Below are 18,674 nucleotides of genomic sequence, written 5' to 3'. Positions count from 1 at the left end.
GGGGTTATCCCTGGGCGGCAGGGGAGGCGGGTAGCTACCCGGGCTCAGGGGCACAGCTAGGCACGGAATCCTGGAGCCCCCGCCCTGCCCAGACGTTCCACACGCCGCTGTCGGGACACGCCCCCTCCCCAGTTTTGCATAGCCCCACCCACCCCGCCGCAGATTGGCCAGTTCTACCCTCCGGCCGCGGCCCCGCCTCCGCCCGCCGCCTTTAGTTGGGAGCTGACTGTTAAACAGCGGCACAGATTGAGGAGAGCGCAGCCCGGGTGGGAGGCGGGCGGCGCCGCCGCTGTGGAGACGCCGAAGAGCGGAGCCACCGAGCAGGCAAGTGTGCGTGGGGCTGCGGGGACCTGAGCCGGGCACAGCCGCGGCGGCGACTCCCCAGCCGGCCTCTTGGCAGCGGCTCCGAGAGGCGGTTGGTTCCCGCGGCCGCGCCCCCCCTCCTCGCGCCCCAGGGCCAGGCTCAATGTTAAACGGCCAGAGGGGCGGGGCCAGGGCGGGCGAGGGGAGGCAGAGGCGGGGTTGGGGGCGGGGCCTAGTGGCAGGGGCGGGGCTTTGACGCTGTGGGGAGGCGGCGGGGCCTGGGCCGTGGGGGAGCTGGAATGTGGAGCGTATTGTAGCTGCCTCCGGGCCCCGCCCCTCCCGCGAGGGTCTGGCGGGGCGGGGCCTCTCTGGGTGGGGGCTGTGCCTGTGCGGGGCCAATGAGAAGAGCCCGTGCGCGCTAGTGGGCGGGGCCGGGCGCTGTGCTCAGGCGGGTGGGGCAGACGGTCCGAGCCCGCCTGCCCTCGCCTCACCCCCCGCTGGGAGTCGTGGCCGGCCCCCGGCGGGGGCGTCAAACAGCCGGCGATGCGGCGGCGGGGTTGCCCCTCCCTCCACACGGCGTGTCGGGAGCGATGGGGGGGGGGCAGGGGCGCAGTGGGGCTCCGCTGGCTGGGGGCGGCCTGGAGTGGCTGCGTTGCAATACACGTAGGGAACGAGAAGGAAAGCCCAGCGCACATCGGTGGTGTGTGGGGGGGAATGCGCTGGGGAGGCCGGGGCGCGATGGAAGGGGGGGGTGGCTTGGCTGTCTGCTCTGTACGTCGGCGGCGAACACGCTGACACTGTTTGCCATTGTATCCCCTGGGAAACCCACTGCAGCCTGCCGGCAGAGCCAGCGTGGAGGAATACAGGCCCCTCCACTGCGGAGGAAATTAGAAACCTGCCTCTCACGTTGGCTGGCGGCTGGCGTTCTTCGCCCAAAAAACAAGACACATGTAGATGGATTCAGTTACGACGTTTGTTTTAAATGTAGCTTCTTGAAAACAGTGGTATCCCCATTTGGTCTATAAAACTCAAAATATGTTTTGGATTCGAAGGTGGCGTAATACAGAGAGAGTGGAAAAAGAGAGTCACTTGTTCTTGCAGGATACTTTACCAAGAAAAGTTGTTTTTTTGAAGAGGGGAGCTGAATCCCTAAATGCCTTGAAGGGCTAAATTTGCTCTTTCCACGTCTTCCTAAGTGCTGGAATTTATAGATGAGATAAAAATAAAACTGTTTAACATATCAAAATTCCCATTTTCTGTTAAAAAAATGCTCGTTAAAACATGAACTCTCTCAGATATGGGATAGAGTTGGATACAATCAGATAAAAGAAAACTAATTTTAGACTAGGTCGGGGCTGTAAATTAAAAGTAACACAGTTTAGGAAATATACAGAGAAGGATGACGTACTCCATCCTTAAAAGGGATAGATACTATACTGAAAAATCACACTTCTGTCTGAAAAATCTTATCTAGTATAGTTACAGATAACACCTAAGGTTAATTGAAATAAAGTAGAATTTTTTTTCTCTTTTTAGTATGTTTGCTTTGTGCATTTCTTATTACGTTGATTATACAGGAAAAACCATGAAACTGCCTATATACAGAGCCAGTTTCCCCTTTAGTTTGTGTGGATCTTAGAAGAATGTGCACCCTGTAGTTTCTAGGGGGGTCTCTTTGCTGTTCTACTTTCCTCTGTGATTTGTCCCCTCCCCCCCCATGAATATTGTTCATTCCTTGGCTGTTTTACTGCAGTTTCTGTCTAGGCCTTGGATGAGGTATTAATACATTGCCCTTGTATAGGACTTTCCAGTCAAGGAGCTCAAAGTGATCTACAAGTATTAATTGTTATATAGCATAATAGATATGCATGATACTTCAAGTCTCCCAACAGTACAATGAAGAAGGTAGGCATTGTTGCAGTGTAGTGGTTTTCCAGTTGGGCAAATGGAAACACAAAAGTTTGGGTCACCATTTTCAAAAGTAGCCTTTGATTTTTTGGATGCCCATTTTGAGCCTAATTATCAGATTCCATTGCCTTGATCTGGAGGTGAGGATAATCAGCATGTCTCAAAATCAGGCCCAGACTACCACAAGTTATGTACCCAGAATCACAGATCATTTTTGATGGGGTAGTCTAAAACATTAGTGGGTGTGGAATGGGTTTGGGAGTGGGACTCAAGAATGCTTGCAGATGTCTTGTGTGACCTTGAGCAATTCATTTAATCTACCCTGTGGCTCAGTTCCTCATCTATAAAACAGGAATGATGCTTCCCTATCTCAAAGGGTGCTTTAAGAGTAAAATCCATTAGTGAGTGCGAAGCACTCAGCTATACTACAGTGAGGAACATACAGTTACCTATGTAGGTATGTAACTTGCCTGTGTTCATGGGTGGAGTCAGAAACAGTCCCTTGGTCTAATCATTAGATTCTGCCACTGATTAAAAGGTAACTATGTTTCATAATATTGACCAAAAAACTTCCATGAAACTTCTTGAACAATAAAGCTGGAAAATGTATAAGGTCACTGAGAGAGCAAGAACATAAACATAGAAGACTAATCTATTCACCCAGAAGGCTCGTTCATTCCATTGGTCTGCATTGGGAACTCCAATGTTAATTGTTAATACAGTGGATCTCAAACTTTTTTACTGGTGACCCCTTTCACACAGCAAGCCTGTGAGTGCGACCCTCCCTAATAAACACACTTTTAAATATATTTAACACCTTTATAAATGCTGGAGGCAAGCGGGGTTTGGGGTGGAGGTTGACAGCTTGTGACCCCCCCCCCCCCATGTAATAACCTCGCGACTCCCTGAGGGGTCCTGACCCCCAGTTTGAGAAACCCTGTGTTAATAGAATTGCAAGTATAAAGTCTCAACATGTTAACAAGAGAATAAACACTAAGTTGGTCTTGTTTAAAAAACATTTTATGGAACCTCTTCAGAGACTGACTGATTCAGAGGGATATTTGAAATAATCACATACAGTTTCTTTATGGAGCTTGTAATGTACTTAGAAGTAATACAAATATTTATATTAGAGACATATGTACAACATGTTGAGAGCCCTGAGTGATCCATTTAATACAAAAAATCTCCTAATTTTAGCATGATAGATTCAAAAACCCAATTTTATTAAATGTTCTGTTACAAATAAACAGATAAATATGAGGATACTAAATATTAGAACATCTGAACTAACTGATAGAGGGGAGATACACTTTGAAATATTGGAATAGCATATGCTCCTGGATTCAGTATCATTGAGGAACAAGAGGAAAATATCTTCTCCATTTAGAGCTTTTAATGAGTTATGGATTTATCGTAAATGAGTAGAAATGAGTTCCAGTTGAAGTATGTCCTTTTTGATGTTTTGTGTAATTAAAACAGTGTAGGTGGTCTGTTGTAAATTAGCAGGTTTCAGAGTCGCAGCCGTGTTAGTCTGTATCTGCAAAAAGAAAAGGAGGACTTGTCTCTAAGGTGCCACAAGTCCTCCTTTTCTTTTTGTTGTAAATTGAGTTCCCTTTGTGTTCAAAGAGAGACCACTGTAGGTGTATGTTTTTCAAAGATGAGTAATTTATGATTTATAACTGCTGGAGCGTACATAATGCTTGAGTTCGCAGCTCCCTCTGTACAGTACTGACTGCACAGTAAGAGCTGTTGAAACACAGAGACTCCCCACATTGCCCTCTTTTTCAGAGTTACTAATAGAACAAAATAGTGAAATGTTTACATATATTCATAGTAAGTAACCGTGCTGCTTCTGAACAATAAACAAAAGCTGCTGAGCAGGATTATACCTTTTTTTTAGGTCAGCGTAGAGTCCAAAGTGGTTAAGTGTGGACTTCTCTTTGCCCTTCGTAACTTTAACCAGGACGCTGTTGGGGCCAGCATCTCTTCAGTTATGGTTTCTACAAACCCCTACTCCTGCAAGGAGTCCCAGTGATTAAGTGGCTAGTGCGGGGGGGGCAAACGTTTTGGCCCAAGGGCCACATCTGTGTATGGAAATTGTATGGCGGGCAATGAGTGCTCATGAAATTGGGGTTGGGGTCCAGGAGGAGGTGAGGGCTCTGGCGTGGGGCCAGAAATGGGGAGTTCAAGGTGCGGGAGGGGGCTCCAGGCTGCGGCATGGGGTTGGGGTGTGGATGGGGGGGGGAGGGCTCCAGCTGCGGGTGCAGGCTCTGGGCTGGGGGTGAGGGGTTCGGAGGGCAGGAGGGGGATTAGGGCTGAGGCAGGGGGTTGGGGCATGGGAAGGGCTCAGGGGTGCAGGCTCCAGGTGGCACTTACCTCAAGCAGCTCCCAGAAGCAGCGGCATGTTCCTCCTACGTGGAGGCGCGGGTATGCGCCTCTGCACGCTGCCCATCCGCAGATGCCTCTCCTGCAGCTCCCATTGGATAGCAGTTCCCGGCCAATCGGAGCTGTGGGGGTGGCGCTTGGGTCGGAGGCAGCACACACAGCCCCCTGGTTGCCCTTAAATATAGGAGCTGGAGGGGGGACATGCTGCTGGTTCCAGGAGCCCCGGCACACATGCACAGAGTGGCCCCCGACCCCACTCCCTGACTGGAGCACGGGAACGGGACAAGCCCCAGACCCTGCTCCCCAGCAGGAGCTCAAGGGCCAGATTAAATCCGCTGGTGGGTCAGATGTGGCCCGCGGGCCGTAGTTTGCCCACCCCTGGACTAGTACATGAATTGTGATTTTTCAGGAACAGGTCTTAGAGACACTATCAACTTGAATTCTAGTCATTTCAAACATTGTATTAAATGTGGTTTTGGATATTACACCAGGCCCTAGCTCCTGTAAACTTTTGTTTATACAGTCTAATTTTCCTATTTTTTTTTTACATGCCTTCTCATTTTTTTAAAATGCTAACTCATGTAGAAGAAACAGTGTAAGTGGGGTGGGGAGGAATTGAACAACAGTGACTATTAGGGGGATTGGAGAATATTAGTGATCATTTAATTAGTTTTTAAAAATGTTGTTTTGTGTGTGTTTATAATAGGTGCAAAGGTGTCGCTCATATGGAGCACTTACACTATGTACAAAACTGAAATTCCTGGCTATGTCTTACTGTGTAATTAAGGCTCTAGTGAGGATAAACAGAGTCACTTTAAACACTGGTTGCTCTACTGTGCATATACAGTACTTTTGTTTCTTTAAACAAAAATTTTCTCCCACTCCTTTCTTTTCACATTTTTAAAATCAGATTCTCAGTGTCAAAAACCAACATTTAAAAACCAACTTTAATTTAAATAATTTCATTTCAAATAATTAAAAATAACTTATTTGCTAGTCTAGTAGAATTTTTATTGCTCTAGTTTGGAAACCTAAAGTATTAGACAATGGAAAAATATCTTCAGAAAGTATTACCTTTGACAAGAAAGCTCTTTCCAGTGTAAGATTTCAGCCTTTTCATAAACATCATATTACACTACTTGCTTCTTTGTGGAAGCAAAGGGCTTGGTCATAGCAGTTTGCTTCCAATGAAGGTGGAGTGAAATTATTTTTACTACTTGATGCCAGAATGCAACAAAATACCCCAAACTTGTCAAAAGGAAAAATGGGTAGTTTTTGTGGAGCTCAAGACAGTTTTAATGAAGAATGTTCAGTCTTGTGGATGATGCTTTGTTTCAGCCCTATATCACTGACAAGGCTGTCTTTGTTTTCAGTGCATGTTGTGGAGAGATACCAAATTCTCCATAGTTAAGGTTGGAAGTATACTGGTTTATAATTCTGACTCCACAAAAACAAAACAACCTGAATATTTTCTGCTGTGGCAGACAATCATGTGGAAGGGTTATTGGACAAGGGGTCAATCAGCTTTGACAGTTTGAAAAATCAGGAGGTTTTCTCCTTTGAAAAAGATTTTCTACCATTTTTAACCACATTTCATGGTCTCTGTGTGTGTATAATGTCTTCTGCAGTTTCCACGATATGCTATGCATCCGATGAAGTGAGCTGTAGCTCACGAAAGCTCATGCTCAAATAAACTGGTTAGTCTCTAAGGTGCCACAAGTACTCCTTTTCTTTTTTCTTTTTACGAATACAGACTAACACGGCTGTTACTCTGAAACCTTTAACCACATTGTAACTCAAGCAGCTTGCTTCAGGAATTCCAAATCTGTTTTTTTGCATTGTCCTTCATCAGGAGTATTTCCTTCCGTTACTTTGGTCAAGGTTGATGGATTAGTTTGCGTTTTCAGTGTTTTTTCCCAAACCTATGAAAAATTTGGAATTGTATTTGTTGGAATTTAGGGAGTTTGCAGCTCAGCTGGAAGGATGTGTTGTTTAAAGGGACATGATCAGATTCAAACATCGCATTTCTGTGTGAAAATTTTGTACTATATTGTTCCAAATAGCACCTTAGAGTATATAGGTATATATGAAATTTGTCTTTGTTTTCAGTTTGTTTACTTTGTGCATTTGATTGCTCTTTGTGTGTAGTCATGTTTTCCTGATGTTTATATGGGTATTTCACAGCTGTGGAGGAAGATATTTTATTTAGAAAAGGAAGATGTAATTATAAAACTGCACAAATCGGCAGGTTGGATTCAGGGGCAGGTGTAGTAGCTGAAACTGCTTTAAACTTGCTGTATAAGACTAGATTTCAAGTTGACCATATCCTTTTAAGAAATCCTCTGCTGAGAGCTCAAAGATGGTCTAATGCGGGGACTCCCTTTGGGGCTTTAGTAAGCTTGTAAACTCTGTAGGAAGCCTGATTTCTGCCCCTGCTTTAATTTTTAGCACCTCCAGCTACATCTTTTCCACTTATCACAGTTATTTCACATGCCTGTCTGGGAAAAGGGAAAAAAACTAATCTCCCAAACCCCCAAATTAAAGGATATGTCTGACAAAAGCTTTGTTACGATGGACTTAATGTTGTAAAGACTAATTACTTTTAAGCATTTTAATGTGGTAGTTATAAAAGAAGAATGTTGAGAAATCACATTTCAGCCCTTCATTTAAAATGTTGACAAGTCTGGAGAGTCAGCCTGGATTCTAATTCAGTGCATCTCCCAGGCAGCCCCTTATTTGTATTTTTTAAAAACTTTCACAGTAAAGTTTATTACATTATTTTCATTAGAAATATTATAAAATAGAATATTCTGCCCAGCAGAAAAATAATGCCAGGGTTTAAAAACCCTGCATTTGTGCAAACAGTTTGTTTAAACATAAGAAGTCAAGTGTTCAGGTTCCATCACAAAATGCAGTAAATTGCGACAAAAATAAATGTGGTCACTCCCAAATAGATTATAACAGGCATTCCCTTGAGCCTCACCCAGGATTTATAGCTGTCCTCCTTAGGGGAGGGCAGTGATTGTACTGGACTAACAATAGCTGTAGACAACAGAATATCTCACTCTCCAAAGCTAAAGCTTGTATTTTAATATTTATGTATTTATTCCTATGTTGGTAGCACTAAGGGCCCTCTGAACAGGGTCTCAATATATGAGGCAGTGTACAACCTCACAGAGCTTACAATCTAAGTATAAGAAGAAAGACAACAGGTGGAGACAACAGATAGATGGGAGGGAGCACAAAGGAATGGTGAGATGATTATGTGGCCCTTCAGACTTAAACTATGTGACAAGACCCAAGATTTGAGGAGAAATGAGCTAGGCAATGGGTGTGAGGGCCAATCAAACTGAAGACAGTAGAGGGAGGCTAGTGGAGAAGGCACCCCTCCAATGGAACTCCTAAGATAAGGGAATAAACAAGGAGCACTGACTTATAGTCACCTCTTCAACAAACCTATTGTTTCACATGGTTTTTTTTTTAACCTCCCTGCCACAGTCTTGTCTCAGCTTGCCCAAGACCTCAAGCTGACCATAGATTCTCTCCTACTAATCTGCACAACAGAGAAGCCCTGCTCCTGTGAACCTAAGGAGCTGGCCAGTTGGGAAGGTGCCTGCAGTGAAGAACTTCTGCTGGAAGGGGAAGCCTTTTATTGCATTAGAAACAAGCCCTGCCCGATACTGAAAAACTGATCTTGTTTGGCTTTTGAGGGAATCCAGTCAGGCCCTGTCGATCAGATGAATTTGCATTAGTTGGGTAGGTTTAAAATGATTTTAAAAGAATAAAAAAAAAACATTACATGGAATGGTCTTTTATTTGTATATTGTAATTAAAAATTAGACAATTTATATATCCCCTGTTATTTTCAGGTTTGCTGTAAACTACCTACAATAGCTATAATGACACCAGCCCTCAGAGAGGCAGCAACAAAAGGTCATGGTATCTACTTGTCACCTTCTTTGTCCTCTAGAGCTATGGAGTCTGATACAACTTTGTGCATGGAAAATTCCAGAGCAGTCGAAGAGACGATAAAGGAGGATTCCATCACACAGATTACTTGCTCAGTCCTGGGGTTTCCCACTACTGAGCCCAACCTCAGTAATGATATCTTCAATGTAAAACACTTTGGTTCTCCTCAGTCTTCCAGACATTATCAATCTGTCTTATTAATGAGCACAAATTCTCCATTAAACATAAAAAACAAAAACAGTAAGCAAAGGAATTCAGAAGAGCACAGCTGCTCCCAGATGAGAAATCTACTACACAATAGTGCTACCACACAGGTCAGTCAGATTAATAATTCTGAACCTGAAGAGCAGGTCAGAGGGGAAACTTTATCGGAGACCATGACCCAGAGTTTGGCAGAAATGCAGAGACTGTTGGATTCAAATGTAACTGAATCCAATAATGTGGAAGAAATGCAGCTTCCAAACTGTAAATGGTATCGGAAGAATGGCTTTTCGGATAAGGGTCTGCTAGTACATGCTGAAAGCAAAAAAGGGAATTCATTACATCAAGTTATGCATGAGCCTTTGAAAGCAATTGTGAGCTGCACCCCCACTAGTAAAGAAGAGGAATTGAACGCTCATTTACTTCAGTGTGTCAGTAAGCAACAAGTTGTGCTCAGTCGAGCCAAAAGAGCTCAGAAACGTTTACAGATACTCCTGGCAAAGCATGTTGTCAAACACTGTGATCACCAGCTGAAATGCTTTGTGAAACATCAGCTCCAAAGAATGAAAGTTTTTCATGATTCAACCAGATTTTTGGATAGTAGCTCCCTTGGATGCACAGAAATTAGGGCAGAAAGCAGTATAACTAACTTGGAAAATAATTCAAATAAAGACACACAGAATGGATTCGGCATTGAACCTGGTGAAATCTGGGGTTTTGCACACTCTGCTACAGGGCTGCTGACTCATGTGGAGAAAGATCTGGACTCTGATGCCACTTGCAGTAGCTCAGATGACGATTGTGATGAACAGACTGTCAGAAAAACTGTGGAAGCGTAAGTGTTAAACTATTGCTAGACTTTTTATGTATTTATTTAACAGCGGTTACAAACCCAGAAATTGAAGGGCCTGGACCTGCAAGCTCTTTCCCATGTGAGTAACCTTACTTAGCAATTAGTCTTACTGAAGTCAATTGGACTGTTCATGTGAGCAAGGCTTGCCAGGATCCAGCCCTCAATTTGCAGTTCTATAAGTTGAATAGTAAGGGAACAATTATTTTATTAGGTTGTAGCATGCAGAGAGCAACACTTTGCATTGCTGTGATATCTATTTATATGATAGGCACAGCATTGACAAGAGTGGTAATTAAGGACTGCACCAGAGTAACTTTAATGAATTCAGTACTGTAAATGAGAGCAAATTTTGGCATATGTTTTGTAAAATCTATATATTTAATTTTACTGTTTTGAATTAATCAGTGTTGAGTAGAGTGGATTTTTCAAGCCTTTACTCATACTTATCAGTGTGAGTGAGAAATTCTCTGGTCTGGTGGGGAGTCAAGACATCCACTTTCTGGAGAATGTTAAGTTTGGGGGGGAAAAAATCTTGTTTTTATGATTTCATCAATTCAGTCAGAAGATATCTTCGTAAAGTTGTCTTCCTGAGCCTCTGTACAGATAGCAGTAGTGCTTCTTTTCTTACTGATACCTTTCCCCTTGGGGGAAGGAGGCAGAGCTCAATTAACAACACTGATAACTTTCACTACAGTTAGCTGACATGAATCAGTTTCATGGCGCTCTGCCTTTGGAAGTCTGTGAATAGACAGGTGCCACAAGTACTCCTTTTCTTTTTGTGACTAGACAGAGGCAGGTATTAAAACTATTCTCGGGGAGGAGAAATGGAGGCTGGGTTTAAGATAGCATAGACATTTTGCCACCTTGCAGCATCCAGGGTTATGTCTACATAGCAGCTGGAAGTGTGATTCCCAGCACGGGTAGACATACATGCATTAACTTTGCTCCGACTAGTACCTAAAAGTATCCGTGTTGCTCTCTGTGCTGCTATAACCATGCTATTTGTAGGCACTAGCATGGTCTGGGGATAGCAACTAGGAATCCCATCACCCTCCCCATTCCAGCACCTGAGATTTGGACTGGGCTTTTCACAGGGGGTTGTCCTTGGATTTGGTGGTGGGGTCTCCAGTCCTTTGTAATGGTCTCTGATTAGGAAATTGGTTTACTGATTAGTAAGTGCCCGATAACTCTTTTTCTAAGTCCTAAAGTTAATGTATATTAAAATATTTGTCTCTTGTTCTGAACTTTGAAAACCACAACATTCAGTAAAAACCAGGAAAGTTTCATCTTAAATTGGACTGGATCTCAGTACTTGTTGAAAAGGGCTCTCTGTCCTTTATTATATATTTATTAGCTCCAGTTATGAAAGCCTTAAAAATAGTACAGTAGTTACAGAATAGTGTCTAATATGATATCATGTTACTGTTGCCTTCTGTGAAACTATTTGAGTCTGGAAAGGTGATGGGAGAGAAAATTATACAAAGTGTATTTGAATTTGTTTCTGTCCGTTGTGAAAATGGTACGTGCTGTATTAAATACCAAACCAAAATGTAATGAATTGCCAACTAACTTTTCTGTTTGAACACTCTGATCTTTAATATGATTACATTTTATGCTCTCTCTGAATTGTTTTAAATGGAAAAAATAACATCATCAACTCCTCCCAGTGGAGAAGAATCAACAAGCATGTTCTTAGCTGATCTTTTTGAACTTCTGAATAATAGTGCTGCTCTGAGATTCTTATTTCATGATTATTTCACGTGAATTGAATAGGGAAAACTGATGGCAAATTTACTTTCTGATTTCAAAGGGAAGGGAATAATCTAGGATTTGGAGTGAGATTCTGCTTGGTGGTTTTTTTTGTTTTTTACTTGCAAAGAATGGGCCAGCTCCTAATCCTGACAGTCCTTCATCTTCCTTATTTCCTCTTTTCTGTCTTCAGTTTGTTCTGCATTCACAGCTACGTGTTGGGCTTGTTTTCAGTGTGGTGTTGGCTCCGATTAACTTCTCTTGAGTTAGCTTAGCTCCAGTAAGAGCAGCACCCACTGCAAAATAACATTGAAGCAGCACAGAGTGATTGTATTAGCAGCACAGAGTAGTTTAGCCCCACTTGATTACTAGCTCCAGCATCAGCAGCATTCAGGATTCAATCCACATCCTGATGAGCCAGCTAGAGTTTAATAATAATGTCTCTCTCTTTTATGTAGCACTTTTCCTCAGTAGATCTCAAAACACTTCACAATCTCTAATGTATTTATCCTCACAATTTCCCAGTGAAGTAGGCAAGTGCTATAATCCACATTTTACAGGTGGGGGAACTGAGGGGCAGGTAGTTTAAGTGATTTGCACTGGGTCACACCGGAAGTCCGTGGCAAAGCAAGGAATTGAATACTCCTGGGGGAATTCTGTGCCAAAATAATTAAAAATTATTCACACAATATTTTAAAATTCTGCATATTTTATTTGTCAAAATAACACAATATAATCACACAATTTCAATTATTTTGGTAATTTATTTCAAAATACCTGTCAGCAAGTATGTCTGTAACAATACAGACAATAACAAAAGATTCAGGAAATGTTTTTTGACAAATAGATTCCTTCTTAGGCATATTAATACAGAACTCTGAGTAATTATTCATTTTAAACTATAGTACAGAACCATATTTCCTGCGCCACTTAGAAGCTGTGCAAAGGCTTGGGGGAGTCATCAGAGGAGCTCAGGGAGAGGGAAGTAATTGCTGGGAAGAAACATGGGTATGAACTTGATGGGTTGTTGGCTGACCCCTGGCCCCTCCCATTCAGTCAGGCACATCTGCTCCTATCCCTGTGCGTCCTTGCACCCCCATGTGTCCTTGCACCCCTGTCCACATGTGTCCCTCCACCCTACTCGGACACTCACTCCCCCTGCCCCCATGTGGCCCTGCACCCCCTCAGCCAGCCCCCTTCCCTCAGCTCCATGTGTCCCTGCCTCAGTCTGTCCTCCTCCACCTGCCCTTATAAATCCCTGTCTGACCCCCATATCCCTTGTCTCCTCACCTGGCCCGACAGGTGTGGTGAATAAGGCAGGTTCTTTCTCTTCCCTATCATAGTTGGGATTGGCCAGGAGTGGCTGCTGTGTTCTAGCACCACATGTATTCTGAGGGGGTATGAGAATGTGCACATTTTTCCCACAGCAGTGAATAACTAACAACGCTGATTCCTCCAGACATATCAGGTCCTCATAGGGCGCTATGCGTCTAGATGGTGCTGTGCTTTTTGATGGATTTCTGTTAAGCTTGCATAGCATTATACAAAGTTGTTGCCATCTGTACGTTAATCTGTTTGTTATGACGTGATGTGCACATCTAATTGTAAGCATCGACCACAATTTTGCTCTTATTACAATGGATAGTTGGCTCTGTTTGAATCAATGCCTTACTTTTTTTAATATTTAGTGAAAGTTGCATGTTGACTTTTCTTTTTATCGGTATATGTACTTGTGTGGCAGGGGAGGGTGTGGCGTAAACTACTACAGGCACAAAGAAGGGGTCTGTGATCAAATAAGATTGAGAACTGCTTGTGACAGGTTCCCCCCGGGGTGCCTCCTGGAACTGGGGTACCACTGAGCCCCCGACCCACTGGCCTGGGCTCCCTTTTACATTGTGCTGCTGTGACAAGCTGCCAAGCCCTCTCCAGGCTCCAGCCTATACTTTCACCAGCACACATACAGGTAGGGACACGCCCAGCTGCAGTTACATGCAGATGCTCTGACCAGTCCCTGCATGGGAAGGCTCCAGCTAGGGCACCTCCCAGTTCCTGAGGCACACGTCCCCTCTGGAGTATAAACTCAAAATTATACCGTTTTACACTGCACAAGGAACTGTACCGCATAAGCTCATAAAATTCGTCCTCTCCCTCAATGTGGAGAGGAATATGTAACAGCTTTCTGCCCTGAGTTATGATTCCCATGCACTGGTTTTAGATAAAGCAAAAATAAGTTTATTAACTACAAAGGATAGATTTTAAGTGATTATAAGGGATAGCACACAGATCAAAGTAGATTACCTAGCAAATAAACAAACGCAAACTAAACTTAATACGCTACATAGATAGGGTGAGAATCTGCTATTCATATCCAGAGTGATGATACAAACAGGCTGCAGATTCTTAAGGGGAAAGCTACATTTGCTTACAGCTTGGAATCCCCAGGTGTTCCATTCACAGGCTAAAAATCCCTTTTAGCCTGGGTCCAGCACTTCCCCCAGTTCAGACTGTGTTTCCAAGAGTCTCTTTGGGTGGGGAGTCAGTGAAGAACCACAATGATGTTACTCCCCTGCCTTATGTAGCTTTTGCAAATGGCGGGACCCCTTTGTTTCAAAGCTTGGTTCCCATGCCAGTCCATGGAGAAATACTAACATCCCAAGATGAAATCCAGGTGACCTGGTCACATGTCCCTGTAGTGTCACAGCAGCCATTACTTGGAGGCTGTCTGTAGCATCCTTCCAAAGGCTCCCCAGGTGGGAGATAAGCTTCTCCTAAGGCCTATTGTTCTTTCTGATGCTTCATTAACTTGAATGGGCCATTCCCAGCCAGCCATCTAGACTGAGAGCCTTTTGCCTATTGGGCATTGCTCAGGAATAGCTACATGTGAAATAAATATGTAGTCAATATTCATAACTTTGGATACAAAAATGATACATGCATACAAATAGGATAATCATATTAATCAAATCATAACCTTTCCAATGACATCTCACATGACTTATTGTGCATAAAATATATCATAACTTTTATAATCATATCATATAATATCACTGTGAAGAATATGGGTGCAGTGTCACACTGCTGTCCTAGATGGATTTATGTTGCTCTGTATCTGGTATTTATTAGCTCTCTAGGAACTGGCTCTTACAGCTTTCCCTGAGTAATGTGACTGCTGTGTATGAGAAAAGCACTGGTTTCCTTACTTGTAATTTTTATTCCTCATAAGAGGGCCTCCATTGATCTGGAAAGATTTTTACCTATATGTTAAGGTTCTTGATAAAACTAAGTTTGTAGCTGCTGTGCAACTTAAGTCTATCAATTCTGTAATCTACAATAGTGGGGTTGTTTTCTGCCAGTAAATGTTGCTTCAACTTTGGTAGTCCTCTACTGAGGTCATAGTGTGGTGTTTCAGCAGAGCAAGTCTGAACTCTGGGGAGGACATAATGGCAAAGAAAGCTTAGCCTGTCTTAGCCACTGTAGTGGAATTAGCAATCTAACATGTGAGCAATGTCCATACCAGTCAGGGGCATCACTATGAACATCAAAAAATTACATGAGGAAAATGGGCAAATTTTTGCTTTCACCTCCTCTCTCTCAAGCTGATGTGAAAAGATAAACATTTGTGGATTGTATAGCAAGTCTTCCTGACACCAGAACAATAATCTGTCTCATTAACAGAGCCAGACTTTGGTTTCAGCTCCAGGTTCTTCATGATGATAAAAAGAACTGGAATTACTTCTGTGATTCTGGATCTATCCATCCTCAACCTCTCTGCGTATAAAGCTCATTTCAGAATGGCAACTTCAACTCTTGCGATCCAAGAAGTAGTTCCCAAAAACTTCTTATGCTCCATAGATTTCAAGAAAGATTGGAACATGATGATGTCTGTCTATGCCACCAATAGTTCCTAAGCTTTGTAATTGTAAATGACCAGCATCAGTCCCAGGCAATGTCCTTTGGTCCATTTCCTCTCCTCATGTGTTCACATAGGTGCTTGTTGTGCTAGTTGCCATCCTGAGACTACCAGTACCTGGATGATCTTTTGGTGAAGATACCATTGTATGAGGTGACAGCTCACCAGATTTACCATTCCAGAAACTGGATGTGAATTCCTAGAAACCATACAAAGAGCTTCCTTATCCCATTTCTGAAGCTCTGTTCAAAACCAATTTGGGACGTGTGGTATTGCCCAGATGTCAAATTTCTAAACTCTTATCAAGAAATTCCCCAATATCTTGCTTACATCAACTCACCAATGCTTTCAGCTGATTGACATGATCATAGCTTTTGAGGAAACAGGCTCCTAGACACTGCTCCAACTCTGCTTGCTTCAGAATTTCATATAATGCACTGGACCTATGCCAGAAACAGTATATAGGCATCCATCTGGCTGTTAGATCAGTTTAGTAGTAGCAGTTACTCATGCCATGTCTACACTACAGTTTATGTTGATAAAACTTATGTCATGGAGGGGTGTGAAAAAAATGGCATAAGTGGTAGTGTGCACAGTGCTATGTTGGTGGGAGGAGCTACTGCTGCTCGTTGGGGGTGGTTTAATTATGTTGACAGGAGAGCTCTCTCCCATCGGCATAGAGTGGCTACCCGAGATCTTATAGCAATGCAGCTGCATCGGTACAGCTGTGCGGCTGTAAGCTCTCTAATGTGGACATAGCCTTAATCTTTTGAAAGGGCAAACCTTTGGCAGATGTACGAGCCATCTGCTTAATAGCTAATGCCAGCCTGTCAGGAAGGGGAGCTCAAATGAGACTTTGTGTTTCCTGGTAAGTGGTCTCCTTAAGAATCTCCAGCTAATCATCAACCACCTGACATTATAAACAGTAATTGACTTCCTTCTCAAATCCAGAAAAGATTTAATCAGCTGAGTTTACAGAGGCATTTGGAGGACTTGGTGTTCCTTGTACATGAGGAGGAAGACGTAATCCCCAGATTGTCCACAAAAGAGATTCTGGATTCCTCACAAAATGGTTTTCAAAAAAGTCTGGGCTCAAGTTTCTCAGCAGTGCAAGTCTTTGCTGTGTGTGCCATGTATCCTTTCTCACCAGTTGTAGCCTGGTGCTTCGTTCACATGCAGTGGTGAGCTGGAGCTGGTTCGCGCTAACTGGTTGTTAAATTTTGAAGCAGTTTTAGAACTAGTTGTTAAAAATTGTTACGGCTACCCCGGCCTCTCCCCTGCCTTCCCCCCTTTCTCAGAGCCTCAGCGTGCCGCACCGCCAATGCTCTGGACCACTCCTGGGCAGCTCTGCAGCTTCTGCCGCTTTGAGCGGCATGGTAAGGGGGTGAGTCTGCGAGCTCCAGTGGGTTGCGTGGCATCCGTACACGCTTCCCTGAGCAGCATGGTGCTGGGGCTGGGAGGAGGGGTTGGATACGGGGCAGGGAGTGGTTGGAGGAGGCGGAGGTTCTGGGGGGTTGGTCAGGGGTCGGGAAATGGGGCGGGGGGGTTGGGTAGGTGTGGGAGTTCCGGGGGTCTGTCAGGGTGGTGGTAGATGGGGTCGGGGCAGTCAGGGGATAGGAGCGGGGCAAGTTGGGTAGGGGTAGGGTCTTGGGGGGCCGTTAGGGTGGGGGGTCTTGGGAAGGGGTGGTCAGGGGACAAGGAGCAGCGGGGGGTTGATGGGTTGCGGGTTCTGAGGGGAGCAGTCGGGTTTCAGGAAGTGGGTGGGGGTCGGATAAGAGGTGTGGACAGGCTGTTTTGGGAGGCACAGCCTTCCCTACCAGCCCCTGATACAATTTTGCAATCCTGATGTGGCCCTCGGGCCAGAAAATTGGCCCACCCCGGTCTAGTTTATTATTTTATTAAAAGGGGTTGTACTTGCCTTGCTCGTTATGTTGATATGCGTTTAATAAAGCAATACTTTGTTTCTATTGTAATAAACATGTAAAAATGTTTTTTATTTTTTTTATTGTTAAGTATGACTCCCAATGACTCAATGCATTGCCACTTCTTATGGAGAAAGGTACAAAAAATAAATACTGTGGCACATCCCTTAAATCAGAACTTATTATAGGGAACTGGTTGTTAAGATTTTGGCAGCTCATCACTGTTCACATGTCTCGTGTGATCGTGATGTGGTTAGGAGGGTAATTTTCTCATTGCATAGAAATATACTACAGAGGAAGTCTGGTGCTGGAGTGGTGTTACGAGGGAAACTAGAAGGAGATGCAAAGCATCAAAATTCTCTCTTTAGGTGGATTAAATCTGTGACCTTCCAAGGTTACAAGATACTTAACTGAGATTCTCTGAAAGGTTAGGTTTCAGAGTAGCAGCCGTGTTAGTCTGTATTCGCAAAAAGAAAATGCATCCGATGAAGTGAGCTGTAGCTCACGAAAGCTTATGCTCAAATAAATTTGTTAGTCTCTAAGGTGCCACAAGTACTCCTTTTTCTTTTTCTGAAAGGATAGCGGCTTATTCCACTAGTGGTACATCTACTTATTGATGGAGAGGCACAAAGCCTTTTCTGATGAAATTTGCTGGGCAGCTACATGAGTGTGTCTATATGCTCGTTCAAGTAACACTACAAAATTCATGTGCTTTCTTTTGTCCGATGCTTCTTTCAGATATAGGGCTAGTCTACACTGGCAATGCTAAAGTGCTGCTGCGGCAGCGCTTTAATGTGCCTTGTGTGGTTGTGGTGAAAAAAACACACCTCAATGAGGGGCGTAGCTCCCAGCGCTGGGAGCCCGGCTGGGGCACTATCTATGCTGGCGTTTTACAGCGCTGAAACTTGTTGCGTTCAGGGGTGTGTTTTTTCACACCCCCGAGTGAGAAAGTTGCAGCGCAGTAAATTGCCAGTGTAGACAAGCCCTTACAGTCCTTCACCACCTTACAGTGCTCTTACATAATTCTCCCCTCCTTCGCTCCCAGACATGGGCTCTTTGTGAGGTGGGACATTTCTCTTTTCCCCTCTAATGGAAGATATTCTTTACACCTTGCTACTTCCCAGCAATTCCAAGCCTGACTAAGAAGCAGATTTACTGTAATTTTGTCTTCTCTGGATGGGAATCTGCTGCTTTGTCAGGACATACCTTGGTTTATTGCATCTGGCAACTCTTCTGTAATCTGAATGTATGGAGACAGTAATTGATCTTTCTCTTTTGGGTTCTCTGGTTAGAGAGAGAAGAGATGGTAACTCTGCTTTTAAAATATTCCCCACGTAATGTCTCCAGATCCACCTGATGTCTCCAGATTTAATCTAAGTGTTTTTGTTAGCCTTATCATGGTTTGTTGAGCAACATCAATTGCAACATCACCAGGCACACTGCTTTAGGGTCTGGGATGATGGGAACATTT

At 43.8% G+C, this 18,674-nt stretch overlaps 1 protein-coding gene across 5 annotated transcripts in view; it reads left to right on the top strand.

The window, feature by feature from the left end:
- Nucleotides 1–223: 223 nt before the first annotated feature.
- Nucleotides 224–18,674, top strand: part of KANSL1L (KAT8 regulatory NSL complex subunit 1 like) — a 94,720-nt gene continuing 76,269 nt past the window's right edge. For 3 of the 5 annotated variants that reach the window (XM_074968089.1, XM_074968087.1, XM_074968086.1), the window contains exons 1-2: nt 245–324; nt 8,469–9,604. In XM_074968089.1, the coding sequence (XP_074824190.1) occupies nt 8,499–9,604 (1,106 nt within the window). In that variant the 5' untranslated portion in view covers nt 245–324; nt 8,469–8,498. Of the gene's footprint in view, nt 325–8,220; nt 8,356–8,468; nt 9,605–18,674 lie in introns of those variants that run through there. The other 2 variants (XM_074968090.1, XM_074968085.1) reach the window with 2 other exon arrangements.

This window comes from Natator depressus, chromosome 11 (genome assembly GCF_965152275.1).
Source record: "Natator depressus isolate rNatDep1 chromosome 11, rNatDep2.hap1, whole genome shotgun sequence".
Classification (NCBI taxonomy): Eukaryota; Metazoa; Chordata; order Testudines; family Cheloniidae; genus Natator; species Natator depressus.
Note: the sequence above shows the minus strand (reverse complement) of the source record. Positions and strands in the feature narration are given on the sequence as shown.